Here is a 24,486-nt window from a genome sequence, read left to right as displayed (position 1 = left end):
TATGTGGTAGTTGTAAATAGGTTGAATTATATCCGAAACTCTAAAACATCAATCACAATTAGGCAAAAGATGTGAGTGATTTTCGAGATGAGATCCATTTTATATTAGAAAACTGCCCGAGAAACCTCTATGTTAAGAAGAAGAAGCGAGAAAAGAAACAAACAAAACAAAATAATAAGGGGAAGGACTGTGGGAGTAACGTCATTCTACTTCTTCTTGCCGGTTGCCTTCTTCTTAGGTGTCTTCTTTCTAGGCTCCGTCTTACTCGGTTCGGTCTTGCTCGGTTCCGTCTTGCTAGGTTCCGTCTTGCTAGGCTCCGTCTTGCTAGGGTCCGTCTTGCTAGGCTCCGTCTTGCTAGGGTCCGTCTCGATAGGTTCTGTCTTGATAGGTGCCGTCTTGATAGGAGCCTTATTCTTGATGCTCGGGACCGGGAAAGAGGGATGATATTTAGCCCTTTCGATCTCAACCTCCAAATATTCTTGAGTTGCACCCCCAGCAGACTTCAACGCCTTTGTAATCTGAGCCACTGCAACACTGAGACCAATACAAGAGCGAAGCATCTCGCGGTTGTTCTAATCGAATATATTATTAGCATTGCGATCCTAAATCGCTGGAAAGTTACACCTACGATCTTAAAAGCGTCTTCGCATAGTACTGTGCGGGAAGTCTCCTCATCGAGTTTTCCCAGTTGATCAAAGTCTTTGCGCGCTTGAGCAATCGATTCTGATGCGAGTTCAAGGAGCTCCAATGTCTACGAAAAAACGCTTAGCTTTGGTCTGGTGAATAAGGTGTATAGGTCAGATCCACGCTTACTTCAACTTGTGGGTTATCTACTAAAGTCGCGAATATATCATATGGGACGACTTCGGGGCAACCTATAGTGAAAAACGGCTTCATCCTTAATTCATAGCGGAGATGATCAGAACTATATGGCTGCGGTGGTTTTCTGAGCAAAGTGAGCCTTGACAGGGCAACATAAACCTAAGTTATGTTAGCTATCATGTTTTACATTAGGGAATCATGTATATACATTGACCATGGCTCCAGCGAGCTCCTGTATGGCCGATCCTTCAAGTAGGTAGTAATTCAACAACGACAAGGATTTTTGTTGCTGTGCATTTGCTGAATATCCCTTCTTCTTTTTGTTTTTCGAGACTACCTTAGTATTGAGGGCTGCAAATTGTCGAATCCGCTCAAGATGTCCAATCTTGGTGCGGACGTAGATTTGCAGGTACCAAAACATGTCTGCATATTCATGTGGTTGGTATACCTCGAGCTCGAACCCGAGAAGAATGATCCATTCCATCTGGCGCAATTTGTAAAGGTAGACCCATGAAGACAACGGAAATGAGTAGCTAGGAGGACCATTTGGAGTTTTTTGTGGTTCTTCTTGCGTAAGTTCACGAAGCTCCGAATCTATTTCTTCGCACTCAACTTGTAAAGAATCCCAATCTAATATGGCGTGACATAAGTTTCTTCGTAAACGGGACCTATTCTGGCAAATATTTCGGAAAAGATCAAGGTACGAGCGCCCCGCACGTTCTATGAACCAATTGGTTCGTTTTACGATGTTAAATCTCGGGTCCTGTGGCGCCTCAACCGCTTCATTCCGTGGGTCCAATAGTAAATCTACAGGATTAGTCAATTCCCTCACATCGTCAAAAAGGAGTTGTTTTATTGGCATTGTCCCCAGAATTTTCATCTCTTTGAAGAATAGAGACTGTAGAAGAGAGCGGACATATGGTGAAGGTGACGGTTTTCGAGCCATGAAGTTCAGGAAATAGTTCTAACGATTAGAAGTTAATATATATATATTTAAGGGTTGAATATTCACTTACGACTAGATTAGTCGAGCCCTGGTATTTCAAAATTTTCAATACATCCTTCCCTTCAATGCACAATTTCTTCAAACTAGAAGTGGCATCCTTAAAGGAAATTTCAACCATTGGCCTCGGTGGCACCTGGCTTGCTAACTTTCTTTGTACAGACGTGCTAAATGCTTCCGAGACCGGCTTCCCCAGCGGGTGAGATTTCTCAACCTTTGCTAGAAGCTCGAGGGAGGAATCCCATTCAGAAGGTACCCCAGAAACCCATTCTTCAATCTCACGAGAAAGGTCGCGAAAAAAGGATTTTCGGTGCAATAAACGGCACTCTAATGCCTCGAAGATCTCGTTGGTATATGAGTTCTTGGTAGCTTCCAACCATTGTAGAGCAGAATCCAAGATGTTCAAAATTTCGTTTGGTTCCACAGAGTCGAGCAGAGATACGTTGTATGTTTGTGTAACAAAATCTTCTTCCTAAACTTTTGTCAACGTGTGCTAGTTTGAGGGAACTCTGCTATTTCACGAACTTCATATATGTGCTCCATCTGTATCTGTTGGTTGACGCAGTAGCAACATTTGATAAGAGCCAGACAATATGGCCTTAACACATTTTCTAGTAATTGTCGCTCTTTGGAGTCTGTATCTCCTTCTATTCCAGTAAAACTAGCAAAGGTTGCTTGTGCAAGTGTTTCCGGGCCCGAAGAAAGGAGTCTATCGATATACAGACAAGTGAAAACTGTCTGCGAGAGAGCGCTTCCGTTGTGCCACGCCATCTACCCCAAAAATGAGCCCCCAGTCATATAAAATTCTTGTTTATGGAGTTACTGCTTGCCTCGTAGGACAGTAACTGGTCCATTATTCCAATAACTTCTTCCGGTAGCCTTGGCTTTAAAGCATTGAAGGATTCATACTCCGCTTCTAGCATACCACTGTCCATCTTTGGGTCCATAATCTTCACCGTACACATAAAATATAATTAGCAAGCCCTATCCTGTGCTCGCCAAGGAAATACAGGTTACTCTAATAAACGCATACCTCTAAGGCACCAACTGCCTGGAGCAGGGTGAAATATGGGTCTTTGACGAGCTGGCCAACATTGAGTTCTATAACCACAGCGTAAGTCTAGAAACACGACACTGATGGGATGAGCGAGAAAACGGACTTGCTGATGCTTCAAAGAACTCGGCAGTGATGTCGCGAAACGAATCGGTCGATAGTGGTGAGTTTGGATGCATTGCGGTGATGCTATCATTCTTCATGTTGGGCTGAGCGGGACCTTTGGCGGGGTCAGTCACATCAACAATGGGTCCTCAAAGCAGCATACCATCGCGAACTCCATCTACTCCGGTGTTTGTCATATCTTAAGTGAGTTGATGGAATGAATATCACACTGCGAGCTTGCGGGTGTCTCCGATTGGTAGTGACAAGAAGCCTCAATCCCGAAGATTTGTCACAAAGTGAGATTGACTTAGACCACGGATCAAATGTCAAATTGACTACAGGACCATACAACCCAGGAGTGACAAAAAATCAATTCTACGAATAACACACCCACGTCTACGATGATCAACCCCGCCTCTGAATTTTCTACATGCATTTACAGTGACGATGGTATATTCCTTCGGACCCAACCTTATATTTGTACCCTTTATTGGCCTTGAGTAGAGAGTTGCTTCATGTCACCCTGCTTGCCGTTCTAATATGGAACTTACGTTAGTGCCTTGAAACGTTTGAAGGGCGGGTATTATAGACCAACCTCCCACTTCGCGAATTTGAGTTCCATTTGTCCACGGCGCTCGGCAGCGAGACGAGGCTGGTCCTTCAAGGATCTCCGCACGACTCTGGCAGCGATGGCCAGGTATTTGTTGTAGCTGATTGTCTCTATGTTAGCGAGCAGACCCGAGTGTATGGGTATTGGAATACCTACGTAAGACCAGCAGTTTTCCACGCAGCAACCATTGTGATAGGTAATCTGTTTAAAAAGAATTGACTTTGTTGATAGAGTTGTCGGATATGCTGTTTGGAGAGACTGATGAGGTTTCGAGAAACTGTCGACAGCCAAGTACGTCCCCTAACCCTGTTCCGAAAATAAATTATGTAATGGGATTTACCCGGCTGCCCGATTTAAACCTCGGCGATTCAATAATTTTTTCTCATGGCCTCAGGGAGGAAATTTTTTTTTTTTGAAATAACATCTAAGTATAGTACTGATTGATAATTAAGACTTATAATTGAGTGATAATCTTGTAGGAGGTTAAATCACAAAGAAGATATGGGTGTCGATCTAGCAAAACCGTCCGCACAGCCAAATCCTTATTCAGAGAACCTTGGTGAGGGCCCAGAATTAATTTTTCAACCATTTGTCCCATCAATTAGAGGCTGTACAGTGCGGTAGCGAACTGGTGAGGCCTCGTTGCGTTGCCATAGAGGTACCTTTTGCTAGATCGACACCCATATATTGAACGATACGCTATGTCTATAGGTAGATCAAGATACATGTATTTAGCTAAATGCACATACATGTATTCATCCGGGTGTGGACTAATCTCTTTCCCAGAATTTTATTGTTGCGTACTGCATGCAGACACAAGGTATACTCCTATCCTCAAATCATAAAATACCAATGCGAAGCAAAAATGCAAGTACTTATCCAACTAACGTGAATTCAATCAAACGGCCGTTAATTTCCTCCTCTGAAATCTATTGGGGATCTCATAGATTTCACATTAAATAGTAACCATCATAAAGCGTTTGCTGTGTAGTATTATGTAATATATGCCGGCCTGATCATATGTAGCTTTCAATATATATCCCCCGGTTACTTACATAGGGTTCCGCTTTGGGTGCCCTCTAGTTGGGTAGGAATAGCCATCTCAGAGTGACCCAGAGGGTACCTAAGTTGAGAAGCACCTAAAGGTGGGCCTAACTAAATACACAGTACCTACATGTATCTGCCGATAGATGTATAAGAAGTATATTTTATTCGGTGAAAGTTTCAATAGACATTAAGACCCAGCATGAATCAAAATGGATTGAAGCTACTGTTGAGTACAGTACGTCACCGCGGGACTAAGTCGGGCCCTCGAATGCTTCTCGGGAAAGCACTTATGCTTAAACACTCTTGACATTATGACATAGCAATACTGGCTTAATTAAGATATAAGATAGTAGATCTTCACCTCTATGACAGACCACATGGCTCTGCATCTAGATGATCTTACATCCATATACTTATGGATTTGGAAACTTAAGCCATAAATGGGTGCGTACTTAAGAAGTAGTCAAATGTTCGAGTGATAGTGTGATGAAATTTGAACTAGCCTTGAAGACTTTCTTTTAAATTCCATTACCAAACTACAATTCGTCCTCCTCCTCATCAAAGTCATCGATCTCCTTATCAGGTGTAAATAGGATAGCCCCGCCCCTACCACCACCTTCGCGTTGTGCATCTAAATAAGGCAACACGACCTCATCTCTAGCCCTTTTCTGCCTTTCTGTGAGTCCCAACTCAAAGGTTGTCCTCATCCCATCCTCTTCATCATGGCCATCATCCACATTTCTCACCTGTTCCGACAATCTCCACCCCGGATGATCCTCGAGCAACACAACTCTCTCCTTTTCCCTGACTCCATTATCTGCAACATCCAGGGGAAGGTGAAACATTTCGCTAACCCTTCTGCCACTCCTCCTCCTATACTCCATTTCCAATACTACGCCCTCGGTACTATTACTACCTAACCCTACTACTACGCCCTCGGTCCCCTCATCTAGCCCCCACACTGGTGCAGGTAATGATCGGTCTTTGTGCTGCTTCCTCAAGAGCGCATGATGGATCGAATGAACCGTTACTAACGTCGTAGACAAGTATTTCAACAGTGTTAAAGCCTCGGGTGCAGTCTCTGGATATGACTTTTGTGGGGGGAGCGGAACATCGAGATGGTATGTGGAAAGAAGAGTAGTTGTGGGTGTGAGGAGAGACGAAAGAAACAGACAAAGGGATGATGGTGAGGAGGTGGCAAGAGGGTTGAGAGAGTCAATAATTAGGAGTGTTTCTATTATGCACGATTAGTACCATTGACTGAGAGATGAGTTAGAATTGTCTTACTGGCACCGGCTGGAATTGCAGCTGTGATCTCTCTCTGGAGTACAGGGATTGTCTTCCCGCGGGCTTTGATGAACTTTCCGATACCAGGTGGACAGCGAAGTGTTTCGAATGCTACGAACACGATCTCACATTTCGCCAACTGAAGTTATTAGCTTCAGATCTTCCAAGGTCCCATGAGGGAGGTCTCACCAAGCCACGTCTAACAAATTCCCTCACTACCGGTTTCGCGCTCTGTGACAATGAGTCGAGCAACAATGTAAATGGCGACACATTATCGCGTAGATTCAAAAGACGTGATATTAGTAGTAGGTTGTGTGTACGTCGGTGGGCTATAGACTGTGGAGGCGCCATCTTTAGTTTTATAGATTTTTCTAGAGGTTGAATCAGGTAAGTGGGGTCATGATAAGATTGTGTCACCCTTGCTAAGTTGAGGCTCAAAAGCTTTTTTTTTGACCGATGATGTATGCCAAGGATGTCAGACATGCAACCTTAATTTTCTGGAGCGGATAAGGCTGAAAGTTTAATTCAAGTACAGTCACTCACGGGGTGAAGGCGGATCCTGTCTGATGGCGGTCAGGGATTTGAGGCCAATAACAGAGTTAACTTTGGGACGCCAAGGGGAAATTACTGCAAACACAACCATCAGACAGGATCCGCCATCACTAGGTGAGCGACTGTAGTAAGTACATACATGTAGTACATAAAATGTGATATAGATCAGATCGGGAGTTATCTAGCTACTCTCGGTCATAAGTGGGAAAAATCGAAGACCCCTGAGTCCAGAAAACCATCAAATCGTAGCCTTCTCTGCTTCATCAACACCATATCAAATCATTTATATTCTTGTACAGTATCTTCTTATACAATTTCTCCAACAACATATCAAATCATTTATATTCTTGTACAGCATCTTCTTATACAATTTCTCCAACACCATATCAAATCATTTATATTCTTGTACAGCATCTTCTTATACAATTTCTCCAACACCACTACTCGGTACCAAAATAACCAGAAAGGTGTAATTGCAAAGGGGAAAAAAAAAGTATTCAAACGCCCAACACGCCCATGAAGCTGCAACCAGAAAACAAAACGAGAGAAAATGGAAACAATCTTAATGATAATGTGGAAGGAAGTTGGGAATAGGACAAATTAGTTAAGGGTGCTCTCTTCTTTTCTTTCTGGGCTGTCTAACCTCCTGATAAAAAGAGTGAAGTAACAGAAATACGAGGAATAGCTATAGTTATACATTGAAACTCCTACATCCCATCTTATCCGCCTGCAAAAAAGAAAGGTGATCAAAAGTTTCCATTCCCGTTACCATTCCCAACTGTGTTTCCGTTCTCGTTTGATGACGAAGTTATGCCCTGCATTTGATCTTGATAGCTTGCGACAGCTCTCCATCGATCAGCATTTGGGATTTGCACTGGGCTTCCCGAGAGTGAGCCCAGCGAAGCAAGGTACTCCCTGAGGGCCTTGATATCCTCTGAGATAGCAGCGGCGCTTTCTGTGTGTAGGGCAAGACGCTCGGAAGCGGAGACTGTCCAGTCTTTTATATCGTTTATCCTCTTAAGATACGCGGTGATATGATCAGCTAACCCCTTTTCAACGCCGTCGATTCGTGTTCGCAAGGTGTCTATATCTGCAATAGCAGAGGTGAGAGAGGGGCTTGGCCCTTCCGATGAGTCGGATTTGAGGGCCCCGTTAGAAGGGCCGTCTTGAGCAGAAGCAGCGTCTAGGACAGAGTGAGGGGATAGGTTGGCATTGATGTTTCGTTGCTCTGTTAACTGCTTCAACCGCTCGCCAAGGTTCCGGAGTGCATCTTTCATCGTTTTCACTTCGTTACAGACACTGCTGAGCTGATGTGTTTGACTGAATATCATGGGGTTGATCTTCATAAGTTCCTGAATCACCCGTTCGTAAAAGTCTTTTGTCGTAAAATTTGTCATTTTCTGATCAACGTGGCTGATTGCGACTGCGTGACCTTCAAGCTGGCTTTCCACATAGCCTACTCTGTTGCCAACTTCCTCCATATCAGTTGCATGGGCTTCACGTAGAGATTTGATCTCTTCGAGATGAGCAGCTCTGTTCCTTTCCTGCAGGGAAGTGAGGTTTTTAATTCGATCGTTCCACGTTTGTTCTAAGGCCTGGACTCTTTCTCCTGTAGCTTTGATTTCTCCCGCTGTTTCTTGGTTGTTCTTTTCCAAGGTTGTCTCAAGAAGATGGATTGTTTCTGACACTAGCGTGGTATCCCCCTCAATACCAATACGGACATTATCAATTAAATTATCTTGTTGGTGCATGTGATCTTCCAAGCGCGAGATATCTGATTTTGTTGCGTATTCCTGCAGAGGGAGGGCTCCCTGAATCTGGGAGGCCTGTAATTCTTTGATATCCAGTTTGGAAATCTTCTGTTCGAGACCCTTGATGTCGTTGGCGCATTTCGAAGCTGTTTGTGCCAGTTTTTGTTGGGTCTTTTTAAAAAAAGAAAGAAAGAAAAAACTTAGCAAACTTTTATTTGACAGGGCATTGAGATTCTGCCGAATTGAATACGTACTGTTACGAGAGTCTTCTGAATAGTTCCCAGAGTTTCAAAAAGCTTTTTAACCTGCTCGGAGACAGTCCCAATATCATTACCAGCATCACCCATTACAACATCCGTACTACCCTTAGTATTTGCAGCCTCCTGCAGTTTCTCCACATCACCTTTTACCCCTGTCAGCAGCGTCATCACTGTCTTCAGTCCCTCCTCCGTCTTGACAGCTGTGTGCTTAGTCTGCTCAACCTCTGTCTTAAGTTCCTTCTGAAGTGCCTCTATCTTACTTTGCCTCGAGCTCAGAGACCGGAATCGGTCAGATTGGCTGTTCTTGTAATTATGAAACTCATTATGAAAATTCTGCCTCATCTTCTCATCTTCCTCCTGCTTTTTTTTCATATTCTGTAGTTCATCACGGAGCTGCTGGAACTCGCTCTTCGACGGACCCGAGGGCACCAAGGCTGGTGCTGGCGCGTTTGACTTAACAAACTGCGTGAGCGAGCTATTCCCAAGCTCCTTCTGTATCTTTTGAAAGAACGCAATGGCGTTTTCCGTGCCCGTATTTACTGCATGCTCCTTGAACAACTGTCGACAGAGCTCCTCTAATGGTATGGACTTATGCCTAAGGGCTTCCTGGGCTATATTTAATTCTTTTTTGGCTGCCCTTGCATTACCCTCGTAGCGTTCTCGCATGACTGGAAAGAGATTGAAGTGTTCGGCATGGTCCCTACATTCCTTATCGGCAGCTTTGAAATTGTTTAGGGCTTCGAGGTACTTGCAATAAGCAAAGGATGCTTCCTGGAATATGCTAGGATGGAAGATAAACGTGTCAGCAAACAAATTTGGGATGAAATTAGCAAGGAGGATCCCGAATCCACTAACCTAGCATACCGTTGTTCTTTTCCACCCGTAGCAGTAGAATACGACAATGCTGATGGAGGCATCAAAGCAGAAGTAAAGTTGATTGTTGAGTTTGTCGTTGTCGGGGTAGCAGCGGCAGATGTTGTAGGAGACGCGGCACGATGAGCACTCCGGGGGGACCCAGCGGGCGAGCGAGATAGCCGATGACTGTTATTAAGTTCAACCGAGTTGCGCTGTGTTTCACTCCTAGCTCTGTCATCACCCCCCCACGAACCTGGCCCTGGACCTGAAATCTGTCGACGAGGTGGGGGACCGCCTTGGGGATCCGCAATCATGCCCCTTTCACGCGGAGAGGGTTCAGGAAACGTCTCCTTCCGCGTGGATATTGCCCCAGGTTGCCGGCGAGAGTTTGGATCGAGTGGTGGGAGAGGTGGCTCACGCGTGATGCTGCCACGGCGAGAGAGGACTGAAGATTGTTCCCTCGTATAGTTAGACTGCTGGTCGGACAGCAAGGGAGTGGGCGGCAGCAAAGGGGCGGGGGGGGCGGGAGGGGCAACTGGCAGCGGCGGTGGTGGAGGAGCAGGTAGAGGATGCGGCTCTCTCTCTCTCCCACTGTCTCTACCGTCTCGATCCCTCTCTCTACCGTCTCTAACGTCTCTACCGCCTCCCCGGCGCTCGAAGGTCTCGTCCCTGTACGGTCCTTCACGATCTCTGTTGTTACGATAGTTTGATCTTGGGTAGTCACGTTCTCTACCACCTTGCTGAAAGGTTCTAGATGGGTCTCTGCTCCTGTCTCTTCCACCAGTTCTACCCCGCGGGTACATGCTCTGCTGTGGTCGAGCAACGCACTAATTGATTGGATAATAATGGAGGGTATCTGCGTTCGTATCGTGTGGCAAGACTATGTGCGTATGTATGGACGTACGGGCGCAATTTGACAGCAGCGACGTATAAATGGGTGAGCTGAACGAGTTTGGAGAAAAGGTAGTAAAGAAATGAGAGGTGCCGCAAGAAATCGCAATTCACAAGGTGAAGGGAGTTGAGTGAATGGCCAATCGTTAGAAGTATCGATACGGTACAGTCTTTCCTTTCCCATCTAACTCTACGCAACTAGGAACAATTCGTTTTTTTTTTCTTCTTCGCCTGGGTAGAGCAGGTCGCGGAGCGCGTTGGAAGATTCTCTTTGCGAACCTGCGCTTAGCAACCGGTACTATCCGTTTCTAGGTTGGTACATGTATAGCTTACTCGGGTACTGTATTTGTATGGCCACCATCATCATCAGAATGGCGCTTTTTCTCTCTGGTGGATGTTACCGAGGATCATCACGACATGAATTTCAAGGAGGTTTATGTTTGACATCCCACAAAGTGCTGCGAGGTTCACTTTTCACAACCTGTTCTCAACCCCAAAATTGACTTTAGCATGTGTGTCCTGATCCTTGCATCATGTACACACTAGTACACGCTCTACCGGAAAATCTCACCTTATCTATGTCTTGTGCGCACTTTATCTAATCTAATCACTAAATTTCTTATCAATCGCATCAGTACAGCATCAGAGGCGTACGCAGCGGTGAGGTCATAAATCACGACCCAAGCCACCCCAAGACAAGTATCTAGAGTAATCCTGTTTCTTGCGGAATTTCAGAGGGGTTTGAGCCGTCTATATAAACACTTTGTGCTTCCATCATAGACCCACATCCCTCTGCATAACCACATCTTATACCATATTAATAGTTCAAGAACTTCGTTCATAAACTATCACTCACCTCTCGATATCACTCACAAGCAATTATTCGAACCATATAATTATATAACAATAATGTCGTATACCAAAAGTACTCGCGACAGTGACCTTGGGCTTAATGAGGATTTCGCCCCTCCACCTGGTCCTCCACCTCCAATAATGCCCGAAGGATGGGTCGCACGTTTTGATGAGCGCTACCAACGCTTCTACTATGTCAACACCTACACAAAACAATCACAATGGGAGAAGCCGCCGGGGACTATTGACCCTCCTGCTCTAGGTATATCCTAAAATGTCCTGCTCACAAAAGAAATTTACTGATCGAAAATTAGGTCGGAGTCCCACTGATTTCGACCGTCCACCCGCCTATAACAGCGAAAGTAGCCGCCGCGAAGACCGACCGGTAACCCCAACTCCTCAACAGAAATATGAATCTCTCCTCCCTCCACAGCCTCAACAGCAGCAGCAACAATACCTACAACCTCCTCGACCCCAGACTTCAACTTCAGGCTCAAGTTCTCCTTCGCGAGGGCTTAGCGGGCGCTTGTCATCGTTTCTAAAATCACATGCTGCCAAGTCGCCCCGACCACAGCAGCAGCAATACTACTATCAGCAGCAGCAGCTTCCGGTATACTATGGCGGTGGTGGAGGCATGATGGGAGGACAGAGAAGACCGGGAATGGGTGCCGGTGGCGCGGCAGCGTTAGGTGTAGGTGGTGGTTTGTTAGGAGGTATGTTGTTGGCAGACGCGATGGATGATCATCAATACGATCAAGGCTTTGAGGATGGACAGGATTATGGCGGTGGTGGGGAATTTGGTGGTGATATGGATTTTGGTGGAGGCGACTTCTAAGTAAATGACGATGGTGGCATGTAAGATATATCAGTGTTGGCGTTTTTTTGTTCAGGATCTGGGTTCGGCTTTTGGGTACAGATGAATCACATACATATAAATGTACGATATACGTATAAAATTGTTAAAAATTAAGCTATGCGGGTATGAATGTCAATAGCTGATGGTATCTGGACCGTCGGTCACCACCATCTCGATGTCAAGAATGCCCAACGTACTCTACAGGCCAAGCACCCGAGTGATAACCTGTGAAACTAAGCGCAAAAGCGTAACAGCAATCAAAAGTTCCCGGATGTATATAGGGGATAGACTCCTAGCCTACTACGTCTGCAACACAAAAGGCCAGGGTGTTGCGAAACAAAAATATAATTGTTTATTTGTATTTTAGCTTCATAATCAATTCAAGTTCCACTATTTTTCTTTTCCGTCCTTTCGACAGCTTAACGTATGTGTCCATCACTTGCGGCGCATATTCTCCCATTTTATCTGAGAATGCATATATAAGATGCATATGTGAAGAAAAGATCAGTAATAAATCATAAAGGGCTTTTTTTTCTTTCTTTTTTTCTATTCTTTATATTAGCCGTCAGTATAGAATAGATCTACCTGTACTAGGTAAGTACATGTATTTAGACCAGGTCGGAACTTGCGAGCAACGTCTAATATTATAGAGATAAAGAATTTATCTGTTAAAATAATGCCCTATCCCTATTAAACACTAATTATTGATAATATACAGTGAAAATAATGCCCTGCATGAATGATATGTAATCTATACATTGTATAATAATGGGCACCCAGATCTCCCGCTCTCTCTGAAGTTGTAACTACATATCGAGCTGGAGCTTTACATAGGATCCCAATGAAGCTTTTGAAGTAGCTATGTAATTATTTTGGATTAGTCGGCGAAGCAACAGTTATAAAGATAAACTAGAAACTCACCGAGAAGCTCTCGAATGGTACTCCTCTCCATTCCCGGCCACTTTTCCCTTTTCCGCTCAACGTGATCGAATCACTGTAGAACTGGGGATCAAAGTCCAGCAGCTCTCCCCATGCCACCAAAAGCCTCCTCCAATAACAGTTGGTCGCGGCAGGACTCAAGTACCTCCTCCAAATCTCCCTACTCCTCGCTGCGATCTCTTCGGCCTTTGCAGGATTCTTCATCAAAAATTCAATCTTCTCCTCCAAATCGCTCCAATCTCTCTTGATCTCTACAAAGTTTTGTAGTGGTCCCTGTGAAACCATGAGTGGATGGTAATGCTGAACCCAGTTCAATTTATGGGCAATGATGACAGAGTGGCAAGCTTGCAGATACTTGAGTCTCCCGCTGTAACTGTATCCCTCCACATGTGCCAGGAATTTATACCGGCAGTGGTCTGCCATCGTCAAAAGGTCGTTTTTAACACTTTCCGGATTTCCCCAATCCACAGTTTTAATGTTGGACCACGGCTTATCCTTCGTGGCATCAAACAGGCCTTTCCTTATATCCAACCCCAAGTCTGCACCACGCCAAACCAATTTGTTTTCCTTCCCATCAAGTGAATATCTCCCGTCTCTAGGTGATATATATTCCGCATCGACATCGTCAGCTTTGAGGAGAGCCTCGATAAAAGAGCCAACTTTGGGCTCAGGCCATGACCAGTGACCAAAGTCAGGCATGAGCCAGGTGCTATTGGTTGTTTCTCCAACGTCCCGAGCGAACGCCCAGGCAAGGTAGCCCCCCTCAAGTTTATCCCCAGTGGCAAGAGCAAACTCGCTATTAGGAAGAGGGTGTGGACTGGTGATTATGGCTTGGTGGAGGGAATGGAGAGTTGCGAGACGGCGAGAATTGATACCGTCGTTTGCAGTAATCACATAAAGCTGCATATTGCGTTAATGGTGCTGACAAGTTAGGCGCTCCAGAACAATAATACCTGGTTATCACGAATCATCGCCCTGATATATCCGTAAGAGTTTTCAAACTCGAGCTTCTCTAGCTCATCGAGTCGTATTTTTCGACCTTTTCTTCCCGCTACCATCCTATCAATCTCAACAAACAATCCTGGAAATGCAACTTCGCACTGATCATTTGACATGGCTAGATTCTTCGCGTTGATATCTGACTGGAGGTGTCTTGATCCACATTGTCCTGAAAATGGGAGTGATGAGCACCCAGAGGATAATGAAGTACTTAAAAAGTATAAGAATAGGAAAAATGCGGCAAGCCAGAACGAAACGAGGAGAACACTCGGCCGCGGCTGCGAAATTCGAAGGAGACCAAGCATGGTGAAAACGAGCGAATGGCCTGGTCTGGCCTGGGTTAGCGTACAGTTGTGGTTGTTCTTTTCTGTATTGAACACTGGGATAGCTGCCCAGGGGCGTAGGGGGGAAGGGAATTGGGCCAATTTAGTACCACTCGTCTCACCCCCCCCCCGTCTAGAGTCACCTATCTAGTAATTTCCTATATATACGTTTCCCTCACCCGTAGCCCGTAGCCCATAGGCGCTAAGATCAAGGCATTATTACATGTATATAGGGTCTTTTATGGCTTCATGTGTAACACCCGTATACGTATTATCTCAGACGGCTGCATGACCATCCGTGGTTCTAACCAGTCAACCTACAGCAGTGCCGAACACACGTACACCTATGCCTCTCCGCCAGTTGCCATTTCTCTTGGCAATACTTGATCTGGGCAATGAACTTCCAGGCTTGGAAATCTTCTTCTTGATATTAGAAACTGGTTTTATTGATCATTGCCAGGAGAAACGGCGACTGAGTGGTTACGGCCATTTGCGGGCCTATTAATATAAGAACGGCGTTCTTCGTTAAATTTTTAGTTTTCACGGCGTCATCTTTATGCTAAGAAGCCGCGAAAATCAAAAGAATACAAATATGAGAATGGTAGTCATTAATTTTGCTAAATCTGACGGTTGCCCTAGGCCTAAACTATCTATTTGGGGAAGAACTACGCAAAACGAATTGACTCCACTTTGGCTCTACTGCAGCGGTTCACGTGAGCGACTGCTGCACAAGATTTTATTCTGTCTGGACATATCATCTGATCTCTGCCAAAGCTATTTTGTGCTTTGCCGCAAGTGGACAATTTTCCAGTACTAAGATCTAGACTTTAGAGGCATTAAGGGTGCCTCAACCCTACTTTAATCACATCTTATAATATAGGCATTACTTCCCATAGTATTTTTTACCCAAATCAGGTGTACGTAGCTAATATTTCTAAATGTAGGGCAGCTCTGATGGGATATCACTCACTTACACACTTACTAAATGCCAACCTGTCCAATCTAGTATCACTCTGATCTCAGCCATGACATATCACTCACTACCGTAAAAGGCCAAAAAAAATGGATTTTTATTGGGGTTTTTATAAAAAAATAATCTAATGAATGTCGTAACTCCACCGCATGCATGCAAAACCAACAACTAAACCAATCTAAATAAGAACAATGAATGGCAGCCGGCTAGAAGCATACGTATACTCCATAGCCAGAACTCAACAGACCAGACTAAACCAAATTGCAAACCACACGAAAGAAACCCAAATGCAATATCCCCAATCACCAGCGCTCGTTCGCATACTCGCGCACCCATCCACCGGCATCCATCCGCCCACTCACTCACCAACACTCACCATTTAATACCCTGGGGCGGGGTGAATTAGACACCGCACTTGCCCGAGTCGTCAACCGGCACCCAGCTCATGGTTGTGCCAAAGGAGGTGCAGATCAGGTCCGTGACGCGGTCCTCGTCGCGGCCGCAGACGATGTTACCGACGGTTCTGCAGGAGGAGCAGCCGGCTTCGCCAGTGAATGGTTTGCCGGAGGGACACTCGGGGACGGGGGAGGTGGTGGGGGAGGTGATGGGGCTGGCGGCGACGAGGATGCCAGCGAAGGCAACGAGGAGGGAGATCATGGAGATCATCTGCATTTTGAGATTGGAGGAGTGGGTTTTTGGAAGTAGATGTTTTTGTAGAGGAAGATGGAGGTAGAGAAGTAGATGATCGAAGACAATTGATAATCGAGAACTAAACTGAGTTGAGCTGAGCTGAGAACTGAAGGTAAGGATGAAGATGGTTGAGAAGGATGAGGAGGGAAGAGAATTGAGGTAGGAATTGAGAGTCCTTTATACTGAAAAATTGCTGTAGTGAGTAGAGAGATATCCCCCACACACACTTCACGACCTACAGATTTTCTGCGATCACCATCATTGTCCCGCCAAATCGTAAGAATACACGCTAGACGTCGTCAGCAGATATCATTACCACACCTCTGTGCCGGCAAGTACCTCTATTAGAAATATACTCTAATCGCAATATTCGGTCAATCATGAACAACTGAGTAATACCGAGTGAAGTATTTGGAATGTTCATGACATCAAGTGGATGTAGGCGAGTTTAGGTATATAGGTCGATACTGCTATCAAGAAAGAAAGAAAAAAGGTTTTGCAGCTTACCACGCAGTTTCTCCAATGGACGGGCTACTCCGTAACTCACTTGCAGTATGTATGATACAGTAAAATAAGTAAAATAAGTAAATAGTAGCATTACCGATCAAGTTAGAACCCCATGTGGTCGAAAATTTCCCCGGATTTGTTCTTACCTGGTGCCGACGTATGAGTCGGTATGACAATACCGTCAGCCTTAGGATTGGTAACGGTGGAATCATACATAAGTACCCAATCTTAAATTTACCGGCCGAAGCCATCCCCACGGTATTGGGTTATCTGTAAGACCTATATCGAGAATACTGCATGTATGTACAAGTATTACCAAGAATACGGCGTAGAACTTTATTTGTCATTGGCGGGTAGAGTGCGTGGCTGTGTGTAAGGTAAGATGTGTGGCTATGACAACGCATGCATGCTCGGGATCGTTTCATGTTTATTTGTGATTGGAGCTTAACGGGTCCGTGAGGTCAAGTAATCGCGAAAGGCGAGAAAACCTTGGCACTAGTGTCTAATAAAGGATATCATCGAGTGATATTCTATGAGGCAATTTCTTGAAGGCTAGGAGCGCTAGCTATTCGATCTCCGGTGAGAGTTGTTGAAAGTTCTCTATTATTGAGCATTAGTGGGGTTTTACCCAACCAGGTGCTTGTAGTGTGGCCCACCATCCAAGGCTGTCATTCATTGACTGAATATGTACTGAGTTATGAGGATTGTTAGGAAAATAAATTTAGGATATTAGGGCCCATTATACTATATGATCGATCACAGAGAGGATTCTAGTCAAAAATCTTTGTCGGCATGATTGTTTCCAGTATGTACCTCTTCTCCCGTTGCCCTGGTCTGAAAAATATCCTCGGTTGCCCTGGTTTGAAAAAATACATGTATCTTCGGTTACCCTGGACTGAAAAAATATCTTGCGTTCACGATCATTGGCCTACCTCCCGAACCATATCATTAGCCTATATTATATTGTCAAATCCTATAGGCTTTGCTCAACAAGCAGAGTTGTTCGGCCCTGTGAGAAGCCTTTTAGCTGCACGTGTCGAACAGAAATTCGAGCACTTGGACAAAAATTCCTGCACACCTTATTGGTTGAACGATTGAAGTCTCTTCCTATCCCTTAAGCTGTCGATATCGATGCTGACCCCCCCTATATATAGCAGAGGAATTAGATTTGCATGAGAGATCTATTATTTGGTAAGAGAGATAACGGGATCTGTTAATAAAGCCACGCCAAATTTGCTTTTTATTTTTTTTGGTGGGTCAGCATTTTCGCGACAGCTTATGGGCTGCTACACTTTCTGTCTAACCCGCTCGGTTTTTGGTTCAACGCGCGCAGTTAAAAGACTCTATTATTTAACTTATCAATCATGTCGATGATAAAAATTACCTACTGTTCATCGCTAATACTCCCCATAACTATATGTAGGCAAGAAATACCAAGCCAGATCTGCACTACTCTAGGTAACCTTCCAGAATATAAGCACACCCAGCTGCAGCGCGAAATAATACGAATCCCCATCGCCAGGGATGTGAGAAAATCCTTACTCCAAAGAGATAATGAAAGCGAGTACTCGTAATGCAAAAGCGCCGGTACAGTCAACATTCCAGAATACGCTTCGTCGTTTTTCCTAAGGTTTTTTTTCCCTACTAATTTGGTAACAGGTATACGTAGGAGAGGGGTTACGTATCTCGAAGTGAAGGAATTCATCATGCTTTAAAGCCGAAATAATAAAAGGTAATTATCGAGTGCATGTAGATAGGATCTTCATATCGCGATGGAAACTCTCATGGGAGGCTGGCAGCAGCTATATCAGTCACAATATCAGAAAGTCCCAACTTTCTACATGTCGAAATGATAGTGATATGACCATAGCTGTGGTACCTATATTATAAGATGTAATTTAAGTAGGGTTGGGGCACCCTCGCCCTTGAAGTCTTGGTACTGGAAACTGTCGACCCGCAGCAAAAACACAAAATAGCCTTAGTAGAGATCAGATGATATGTTTATCAAGGATCACAGTTTTATTTTCTCGCCCGGAAACTGCTCCAGCCGCCGGCCGGTTTGGACACGGACATTCTGTTTGAATGGGGCCACATACGGTGTTTAACCCGACGAGCATTCTGCCGCTAGATAACTTACCTACATCTTGCACCGCCTGTCATTGGCGTTTGGGGGGCTGGCGCCAAGCAACACAAGTGCCCAAAACATGATATGGCAGAGTGATATCTTATGTCCGAGCCTACATACACATAATCCATCTACATCTAATGCTCCGTCGACTCAATCACCTCCGGATACCTAAACCCAGCCTGCGCCCTCACGCTATCCATCGCCTCCATAACCAGCAACGACTCCTCCAATGGCATAGTCTCACTTTCCAGCTTTCCGTCCCTCAAACACCTCGCGGCCTCATCCGCCTCCCAATGCATTCCCTTGCCCGCAGGCACGGGGCACTCCACCCTCTCGGCGCCTTTCCCGGCTACAATGATTGAGTATCCCGCTGGCGCATAGGCCGGGTGGTCGACACGGATCTCGCCGAGCGTGCCTTGGATCTTGATGGCGGTGTGGTTTGTGTCCTCGGGGTCAGCGGCGACACGGATGCTACTCGTGGCGATGCCGATCGAGTTGGGGAACTTTACGATGACAGCGTTCTCGGCGTCGACGCCCGTGCGCTCGTATTTGGAGATTGTGCCGGTGATGGTGGGCGCGGATTGGGGTTTGACGGCGGCGGGGAGAGTGTGATAGAGGGTTTGGTAGACCCAGGTTAGGGAGTAGACGCCGACTATGGGGTTTACAGGTTAGTTGTGATCCTTTGGCTTTGGACTTTGTTAGGATAGATAGTGGCTTACGATCTAGTAGTACTCCTCCGGCAAGGTCAGGGTTCACCTGTGGCATATATCAGCATCTTCCATATCTGGCCGCCACTCCATTCCAAGGGCATCCCCAATTCTAGCTCACCATCCTATGCGAATCATCATACTTCTCCTCCGGTGCCTGCGCCATACTCAGATCCGCAAAGACCCTCTTAACCTCTCCGATGCGCCCCTCCTTAATCAACGACCTGATCTGCACACTGATCGGGAAGAACCTCGTCCACACCGCCTCCATCAAAAACAGCCCCTTCTTCCTCGCCAGCTCCACCAAGATCCTGGTCTGCTCCGTATTGACCGTGAACGGCTTCTCACACACCACGGGCTTGCCTGCATTTAGCGCCAGCAGGCATTGCGGGAAGTGGTGCGAGTGCGGCGTCGCAATGTAGATGATGTCGACGTTGGGGTCGGCGACGAGCTCCTCGTAGCTTCCGTAGGCGGTGCCGTTGGGCGCGCCGACGTCGGAGAGGAAGGTCTTTGCCCGCTCGAGAGAGGTGGCGGAGGCGGCTGCTTGCACGATGTGTTTGATGTCGGTCACGCCGCGGGTGCTGGGGTCGAGGACGAGGTCCTTGGAGAATTCTGAGACGGGTTAGAGGTGGTGATGCATGAGATGACACTGGGGGATATACCTCCTGCAATCCAGCCGGGGCCTGTAGCTAGCTGTTAGCTTGACGCTCTGGTAATTGATACCTGGTTATGAAGAAGGACATACCGAGGATCCCCCAACGAACAGTGTATGGCGCAGACATTATCTCAAGAATTTGCTGGTAGGTTTAAACAGTGCAAATTGAAGCAATACTTCAGTAAACAGTTTGGGAGCTCCATCTCTATTTATATCCACTGCCCCTCACTGGCACTAGAGGCGGGGATCCGGGCGTCGTCTGTCGTCTGTCGTCTGTCGTCTGTTTACGCTTTACCCGACGCCCAGGGAAGCTCTCGCCTAAATGCGGGGAAACCAGCCCGAGGATCCGATGCTGGCTCGCCGTACGCAGTACCTGCAGCTTTAACGTCATCGGAGGGGAGCCCCGGGGAATCGCTCCGGAGGAGAGGTTTTGTTGTGTTCCCAGCTTGAGCTTCAAACTCTCTGCAGCTCCGGGAGATCGGTCTTGTCTCCGCATGGGTCATGTGGAATAGATGCTGGTGGGGATGCACAGCTAAGTACATGTATGTATCCTTGCAGATGCTCATCATGAGGTTAAAACCCGGATGCCAGTGCTTAGCAATTGGTTTCGGACTTAGGGGCTCGGATGTTTAATAACAAAGAATACCTTTTATGATATCAACGCAAGTCTGGATTCCTATAGAAACACATCGCTCGCACTCTGCTCGCAGTTTCTTTTCAGGGTAAAGTTTGGTTATGCTTCTTGGAGTGTTTTTTTATCCCTCTCTCGAAACATGTGGGACCGGTCATTGGCCGTTTGGCCAGAAACAGTAGTAACTGAAATCGAAGCACACACTCAAATGGGAATCGACAACAGTAATTTTTTCAAATTTAATACGTTTCTCTCAATTGAGAGTACCTACATACATGTAACTACATGTACTATGGCGATTTGGTTTCGGGACTAGATAACGAGGAACTGTACAAATCAGTCGACCAAGTTAGTGCAAGATAGAGGGATGAGCGCCGATTGACCTGCCATGACGCACACCTCAATGCGCAATATACTATCTAAGACACAGCGCTCTCTAGGCTGTCGGAGTCACGACGGTTCGGGCTGCTCGGGGTTTTTTTTTATACGGCGACGACGAATGTTGTGGGTGAATGTTAGTTCCTTGGGACGATGAGAATGTAGATGGTGTATATGTTGATTATTCTGAGAGCCTTTTCAGATGGATTTGATCTAGCTATTTTATGGGTGTGGTGTTCACTAGTATCATCTACTTTGGGGAGTTTAAGCGTGTTTCCGTTTATGGGATCGGTTGAAGATATATGTGATGATATGGGGTTATGTGTTGTGGTCGGGAGGAGGTGTAGGCTTTCTTCTTCTTCAACATGACGCGGAGTGATCTCCCTCCTGTAGTTTAGGCTGTTTCTCAGCTAAATGTATTCCGTATTCGATGCGGGATTAGCATTTCCATAGGTTTTCTATTAATTACCGCTAGCGACTTCCTCTGAAAGGGGATTCCTGTGCTCTATCGCTTCGAGGATGAGGAACATTGAGTATACGTTCCTTATTATACGTTTCCAGTAGTCTCCACGATTAATCTTTAAGGAATTATCGTTGTCGATTCTTAGGTATTGGAATAATCCAGTCACTGTGAATAAAGGGAAGAACTCTTGACTAAGTACCAGTGTGGCAATGAGGTAGAGGTGAGATAAGATAGTGAACTGTTGGTTATGGATAAGTTGAACGTACATAGGGTACTTCGGCAGAGGAGGTATGCGACATTTCGATTAATTATTAGTACCACCCCCTAGCTACCCGCTCCCAAGGCCCTCCGTAATAACCCCACCTCCCATCACCGCCTCTCCAGCTCAATCTCCACCCACCTCTCCAACGCCACCTGCTCCTCCTGCACATACCCGCCAAACAACCCCGGACACCCCTCCACCAGCACACACGCCACCAGATGCACACACACCGGCACATCCCCCTCTCCGCGCATCCTACCCCCCCATAACCCGCCTTCTTCTCCCGTCCCCATCACTTCCCCCGCTTCACCCCCGGCCCCCCGCCGCCCAAACGCGGCCCACGCAAATGCCCCACAGCTGCACCACCACGCCGCAGGACGCACCACGTGTACCGTGGCAGAAGAGGACGATGAGACGAAGTATGCGTATTTCTTGCTGTGCGGGGCGGGGCGGCAGCGGTGCACGCGGCGGTGGTCGAGGAGGTCGAGGGCGGGGAGGAGCGTGCTCGGGAGGAGGTGGGAGAGCGTTAGGAGGAGGTCTTGGGATGAGGGTGGGAGGGTGTGGAGGGTGTTGGGGTCGGGAGAGACGGGGGTGGGGTGCTGCTGGTGCAGGGTGGTGAGGAGGGTGCTGAGGAGGTGGCGGGGGGTGGGGAGTGACATGGTGGTGGGGGTTGGTGAAGGTGGGAGTGAGGCTTGTTGTGGGATTTGATTATGTAAGTTGGCCTTGGGTTTGAGGTGTGTCTTCTGCCGGTGGTAGGAGAAGTTCCCAGGCGAGAAAACTGTGCATGCAAGAGTAACTGTTTATTAAGGACCACGCAGTAGTATAAACAAGCCAATAACTGCTGATTCCGTGGGGTGCTAGTTGGGAGGAGGCGGCGGTCAGGGTTAGGTGTATGTCGAGGAAATGATCGGAATGCAGGAAACTCCGAGGATGTCAAAGCTTTGCCTTTTCGCAATGGGTATATCCGTAGTTTCACTGTTCGGGAGAGGAAGATATATGAGGTTGTCTGTAGTGCTGGTGTGTCGTTGACGAGTTTCCGGACGGGTGGTTGCTAGCATGCTGTCAAGACAACATATAGAGGCATTGTCTTTCCTATGTCATGATCAAGGCTCGACCTGAGCAGCTGATTTCTGGTTTATTCAGTCTTGTAGAGGTGCGCAGTAGATTGCTGAATATCAATTCTTTACAGTTTGACCTTGTGACTTAGGGGATGGACTAAGCTAGCGGTATAACCGGGCCGGGTCTCAATCTTTGATCACCCCGTAGTACAAATAAGCTTAGTTTATTTAAACTACACGGCTTAGTTTATATTAAACTACGGTTGTAGTTTAAAATAAACTAAGTCTACCATAGAAATTTAGTTAGTAAGGTGCAGTTAACTTAGGCTTCGTTTGGATGACCCGGTTTATTGGGTTTATTGGGTTTATTGGCAACTTCTATAGAAAGAAAAATAAACTGGATGTTTGGAAAACCAAAATAAACAGAATTTGAACTTCTATGGATTGCAATAAACCCGGAAAAAAATAATCAGCTCCAGAGGTGAATCTTGAAAAATAAACCGGAGCAAGTGGCTCACATGCGACAACACCACGCACCCACCCCCATATCACTAACTTCAATATTTGAAGTTTCTCACAACTGTCGCCCTCTTTTATTAATACAAAAGCCAAAAAAAAAATTTGTGAATATTTTGGCACTAGGCCATTACAGCAAACAGGTTGGTTTAATTTCACTTTCCATGGATTCGGTTTATTCTCGGTTTATTGAAATTTTCTACAGAAGTGAAAACACAGAAAAATAAACCGGTGTGCGTCCAAACGGAGCCTTACACTATTTTAAACCAAGGCATAGTTTGAAATGTAGTTTAACCTTAGTTTATTTAAAACTACATCTATGTTTCACTTAAACTACACCTTTGTCTAAACCACACTACTTCATAGTTTAAAAGGTGTTTCTCTAGGGTATAAGAATAGATGATTAAGTCGTTTAGCAAGATTTTGGTTGAAATTTTTAACTTTACGCTAGTGAAACCTTATTTCTGATCCTCCAGCTATAAAGCTACCTCTCCCCCCACCTCTTCTCTCCAAAACCTCGGCATCATTCTCGTCATTCTCATCATCGTCATCACTACCACCATCATCACCAGTAACAAGTAGGTAGGTCAGATCCATCATGATCATGCCAATTGGTATAGCCACCACTAATAGCGGGAGCAGCAGCAACGGTACAGCAGCAGCAACGGTACAGCAGCAGCAACGGTACAGCAGCAGCAACGGTACAGTAGCAGCAACGGTACAGCAGCAGCAACGGTACAGCAGCAATGGTGACAGCAGAAATGGTGGCAGCAGCAGCAGTGGACAGAGATATATATACCGTACCCGTAGGAAATAATAATTGAGAAGTAAAACAATAAATAAAGAAAAGGTCATTTAGCTCTAAACGACTAGTCATTTATTAACGGTGGTCATATAAATGACGATTTTAAAAGACCCGGTCATTTAGTCACTATATGACTTCGTCATCTTTATATAATAAAAGACTTAGTCACTTATCTTATGCTCCTAGAGTTTATCTTAAACTACAATTTAGTTTAAGATAGACGACGTTTTCAGATCAATTGAGAAAACTCGGGCCCTCCTAACTCTAAGAAAACCGCCGATAAAGTCCAACACGTGGTCGGTGCTTGATAAGAATAGCTTAAACCCCACAGAAACTAAAGGCTGGTCCAAAATCTCGGCTTATCCAAATCTCGGCTTGTCCACTGACAGATCCACTGTGGCCCACACACACGCGCCCCTAGTGTTTAGGTTGGGGCATCAAACCGGATAACAAAACCAACGGTTACCTACTGAAAGGGTTGAAGAGAATCAAGAGTGCTATTATTGT

At 45.8% G+C, this 24,486-nt stretch overlaps 9 protein-coding genes across 9 annotated transcripts; 1 reads left to right on the top strand and 8 right to left on the bottom strand.

The window, feature by feature from the left end:
* Positions 1 to 206: 206 nt before the first annotated feature.
* On the bottom strand, positions 207 to 3,181 carry H6S33_011247 (uncharacterized protein; the record flags this gene model as incomplete). Its single annotated transcript, XM_044842588.1, has 10 exons — positions 207 to 572; positions 629 to 751; positions 814 to 981; positions 1,031 to 1,786; positions 1,839 to 2,297; positions 2,351 to 2,596; positions 2,656 to 2,775; positions 2,859 to 2,926; positions 2,986 to 3,099; positions 3,148 to 3,181. 10 exons carry the CDS (start codon positions 3,179 to 3,181, stop codon positions 207 to 209), a joined length of 2,454 nt encoding a protein of 817 aa, XP_044696015.1.
* Positions 3,182 to 3,471: 290 nt separating this feature from the next.
* On the bottom strand, positions 3,472 to 3,782 carry H6S33_011246 (uncharacterized protein; the record flags this gene model as incomplete). The annotated part of the gene is made up of 3 exons (XM_044842587.1): positions 3,472 to 3,519; positions 3,580 to 3,694; positions 3,751 to 3,782. The coding sequence occupies 3 exons, from the start codon at positions 3,780 to 3,782 to the stop codon at positions 3,472 to 3,474; spliced, it is 195 nt and encodes a 64-aa protein (XP_044696014.1).
* A 1,395-nt stretch (positions 3,783 to 5,177) lies between these two features.
* Positions 5,178 to 6,279, bottom strand: H6S33_011245 (uncharacterized protein; the record flags this gene model as incomplete). Its single annotated transcript, XM_044842586.1, has 4 exons — positions 5,178 to 5,309; positions 5,388 to 5,875; positions 5,929 to 6,067; positions 6,118 to 6,279. 4 exons carry the CDS (start codon positions 6,277 to 6,279, stop codon positions 5,178 to 5,180), a joined length of 921 nt encoding a protein of 306 aa, XP_044696013.1.
* A 947-nt stretch (positions 6,280 to 7,226) lies between these two features.
* Positions 7,227 to 10,149, bottom strand: H6S33_011244 (uncharacterized protein; the record flags this gene model as incomplete). Its single annotated transcript, XM_044842585.1, has 3 exons — positions 7,227 to 8,402; positions 8,486 to 9,272; positions 9,347 to 10,149. 3 exons carry the CDS (start codon positions 10,147 to 10,149, stop codon positions 7,227 to 7,229), a joined length of 2,766 nt encoding a protein of 921 aa, XP_044696012.1.
* Positions 10,150 to 11,146: 997 nt separating this feature from the next.
* On the top strand, positions 11,147 to 11,924 carry H6S33_011243 (uncharacterized protein; the record flags this gene model as incomplete). The annotated part of the gene is made up of 2 exons (XM_044842584.1): positions 11,147 to 11,351; positions 11,404 to 11,924. 2 exons carry the CDS (start codon positions 11,147 to 11,149, stop codon positions 11,922 to 11,924), a joined length of 726 nt encoding a protein of 241 aa, XP_044696011.1.
* Positions 11,925 to 12,854: 930 nt separating this feature from the next.
* Positions 12,855 to 13,999, bottom strand: H6S33_011242 (uncharacterized protein; the record flags this gene model as incomplete). The annotated part of the gene is made up of 2 exons (XM_044842583.1): positions 12,855 to 13,784; positions 13,838 to 13,999. 2 exons carry the CDS (start codon positions 13,997 to 13,999, stop codon positions 12,855 to 12,857), a joined length of 1,092 nt encoding a protein of 363 aa, XP_044696010.1.
* Positions 14,000 to 15,581: 1,582 nt separating this feature from the next.
* On the bottom strand, positions 15,582 to 15,851 carry H6S33_011241 (uncharacterized protein; the record flags this gene model as incomplete). Its single annotated transcript, XM_044843128.1, has 1 exon — positions 15,582 to 15,851. The coding sequence occupies one exon, from the start codon at positions 15,849 to 15,851 to the stop codon at positions 15,582 to 15,584; it is 270 nt and encodes an 89-aa protein (XP_044696009.1).
* Positions 15,852 to 18,638: 2,787 nt separating this feature from the next.
* On the bottom strand, positions 18,639 to 19,993 carry H6S33_011240 (uncharacterized protein; the record flags this gene model as incomplete). Its single annotated transcript, XM_044843127.1, has 5 exons — positions 18,639 to 19,156; positions 19,224 to 19,260; positions 19,333 to 19,823; positions 19,874 to 19,894; positions 19,957 to 19,993. The coding sequence occupies 5 exons, from the start codon at positions 19,991 to 19,993 to the stop codon at positions 18,639 to 18,641; spliced, it is 1,104 nt and encodes a 367-aa protein (XP_044696008.1).
* Positions 19,994 to 21,707: 1,714 nt separating this feature from the next.
* On the bottom strand, positions 21,708 to 22,259 carry H6S33_011239 (uncharacterized protein; the record flags this gene model as incomplete). Its single annotated transcript, XM_044843126.1, has 1 exon — positions 21,708 to 22,259. One exon carries the CDS (start codon positions 22,257 to 22,259, stop codon positions 21,708 to 21,710), a length of 552 nt encoding a protein of 183 aa, XP_044696007.1.
* Between the last annotated feature and the right edge of the window lie 2,227 nt (positions 22,260 to 24,486).

Source organism: Morchella sextelata, assembly GCF_020137385.1.
Source record: "Morchella sextelata strain SCLS chromosome Unknown scls_6, whole genome shotgun sequence".
In the NCBI taxonomy this organism is placed as follows: Eukaryota; Fungi; Ascomycota; class Pezizomycetes; order Pezizales; family Morchellaceae; genus Morchella; species Morchella sextelata.
The sequence above is the reverse complement of the archived record's forward strand: the minus strand, read 5'-3'. Positions and strand labels throughout refer to the sequence as shown.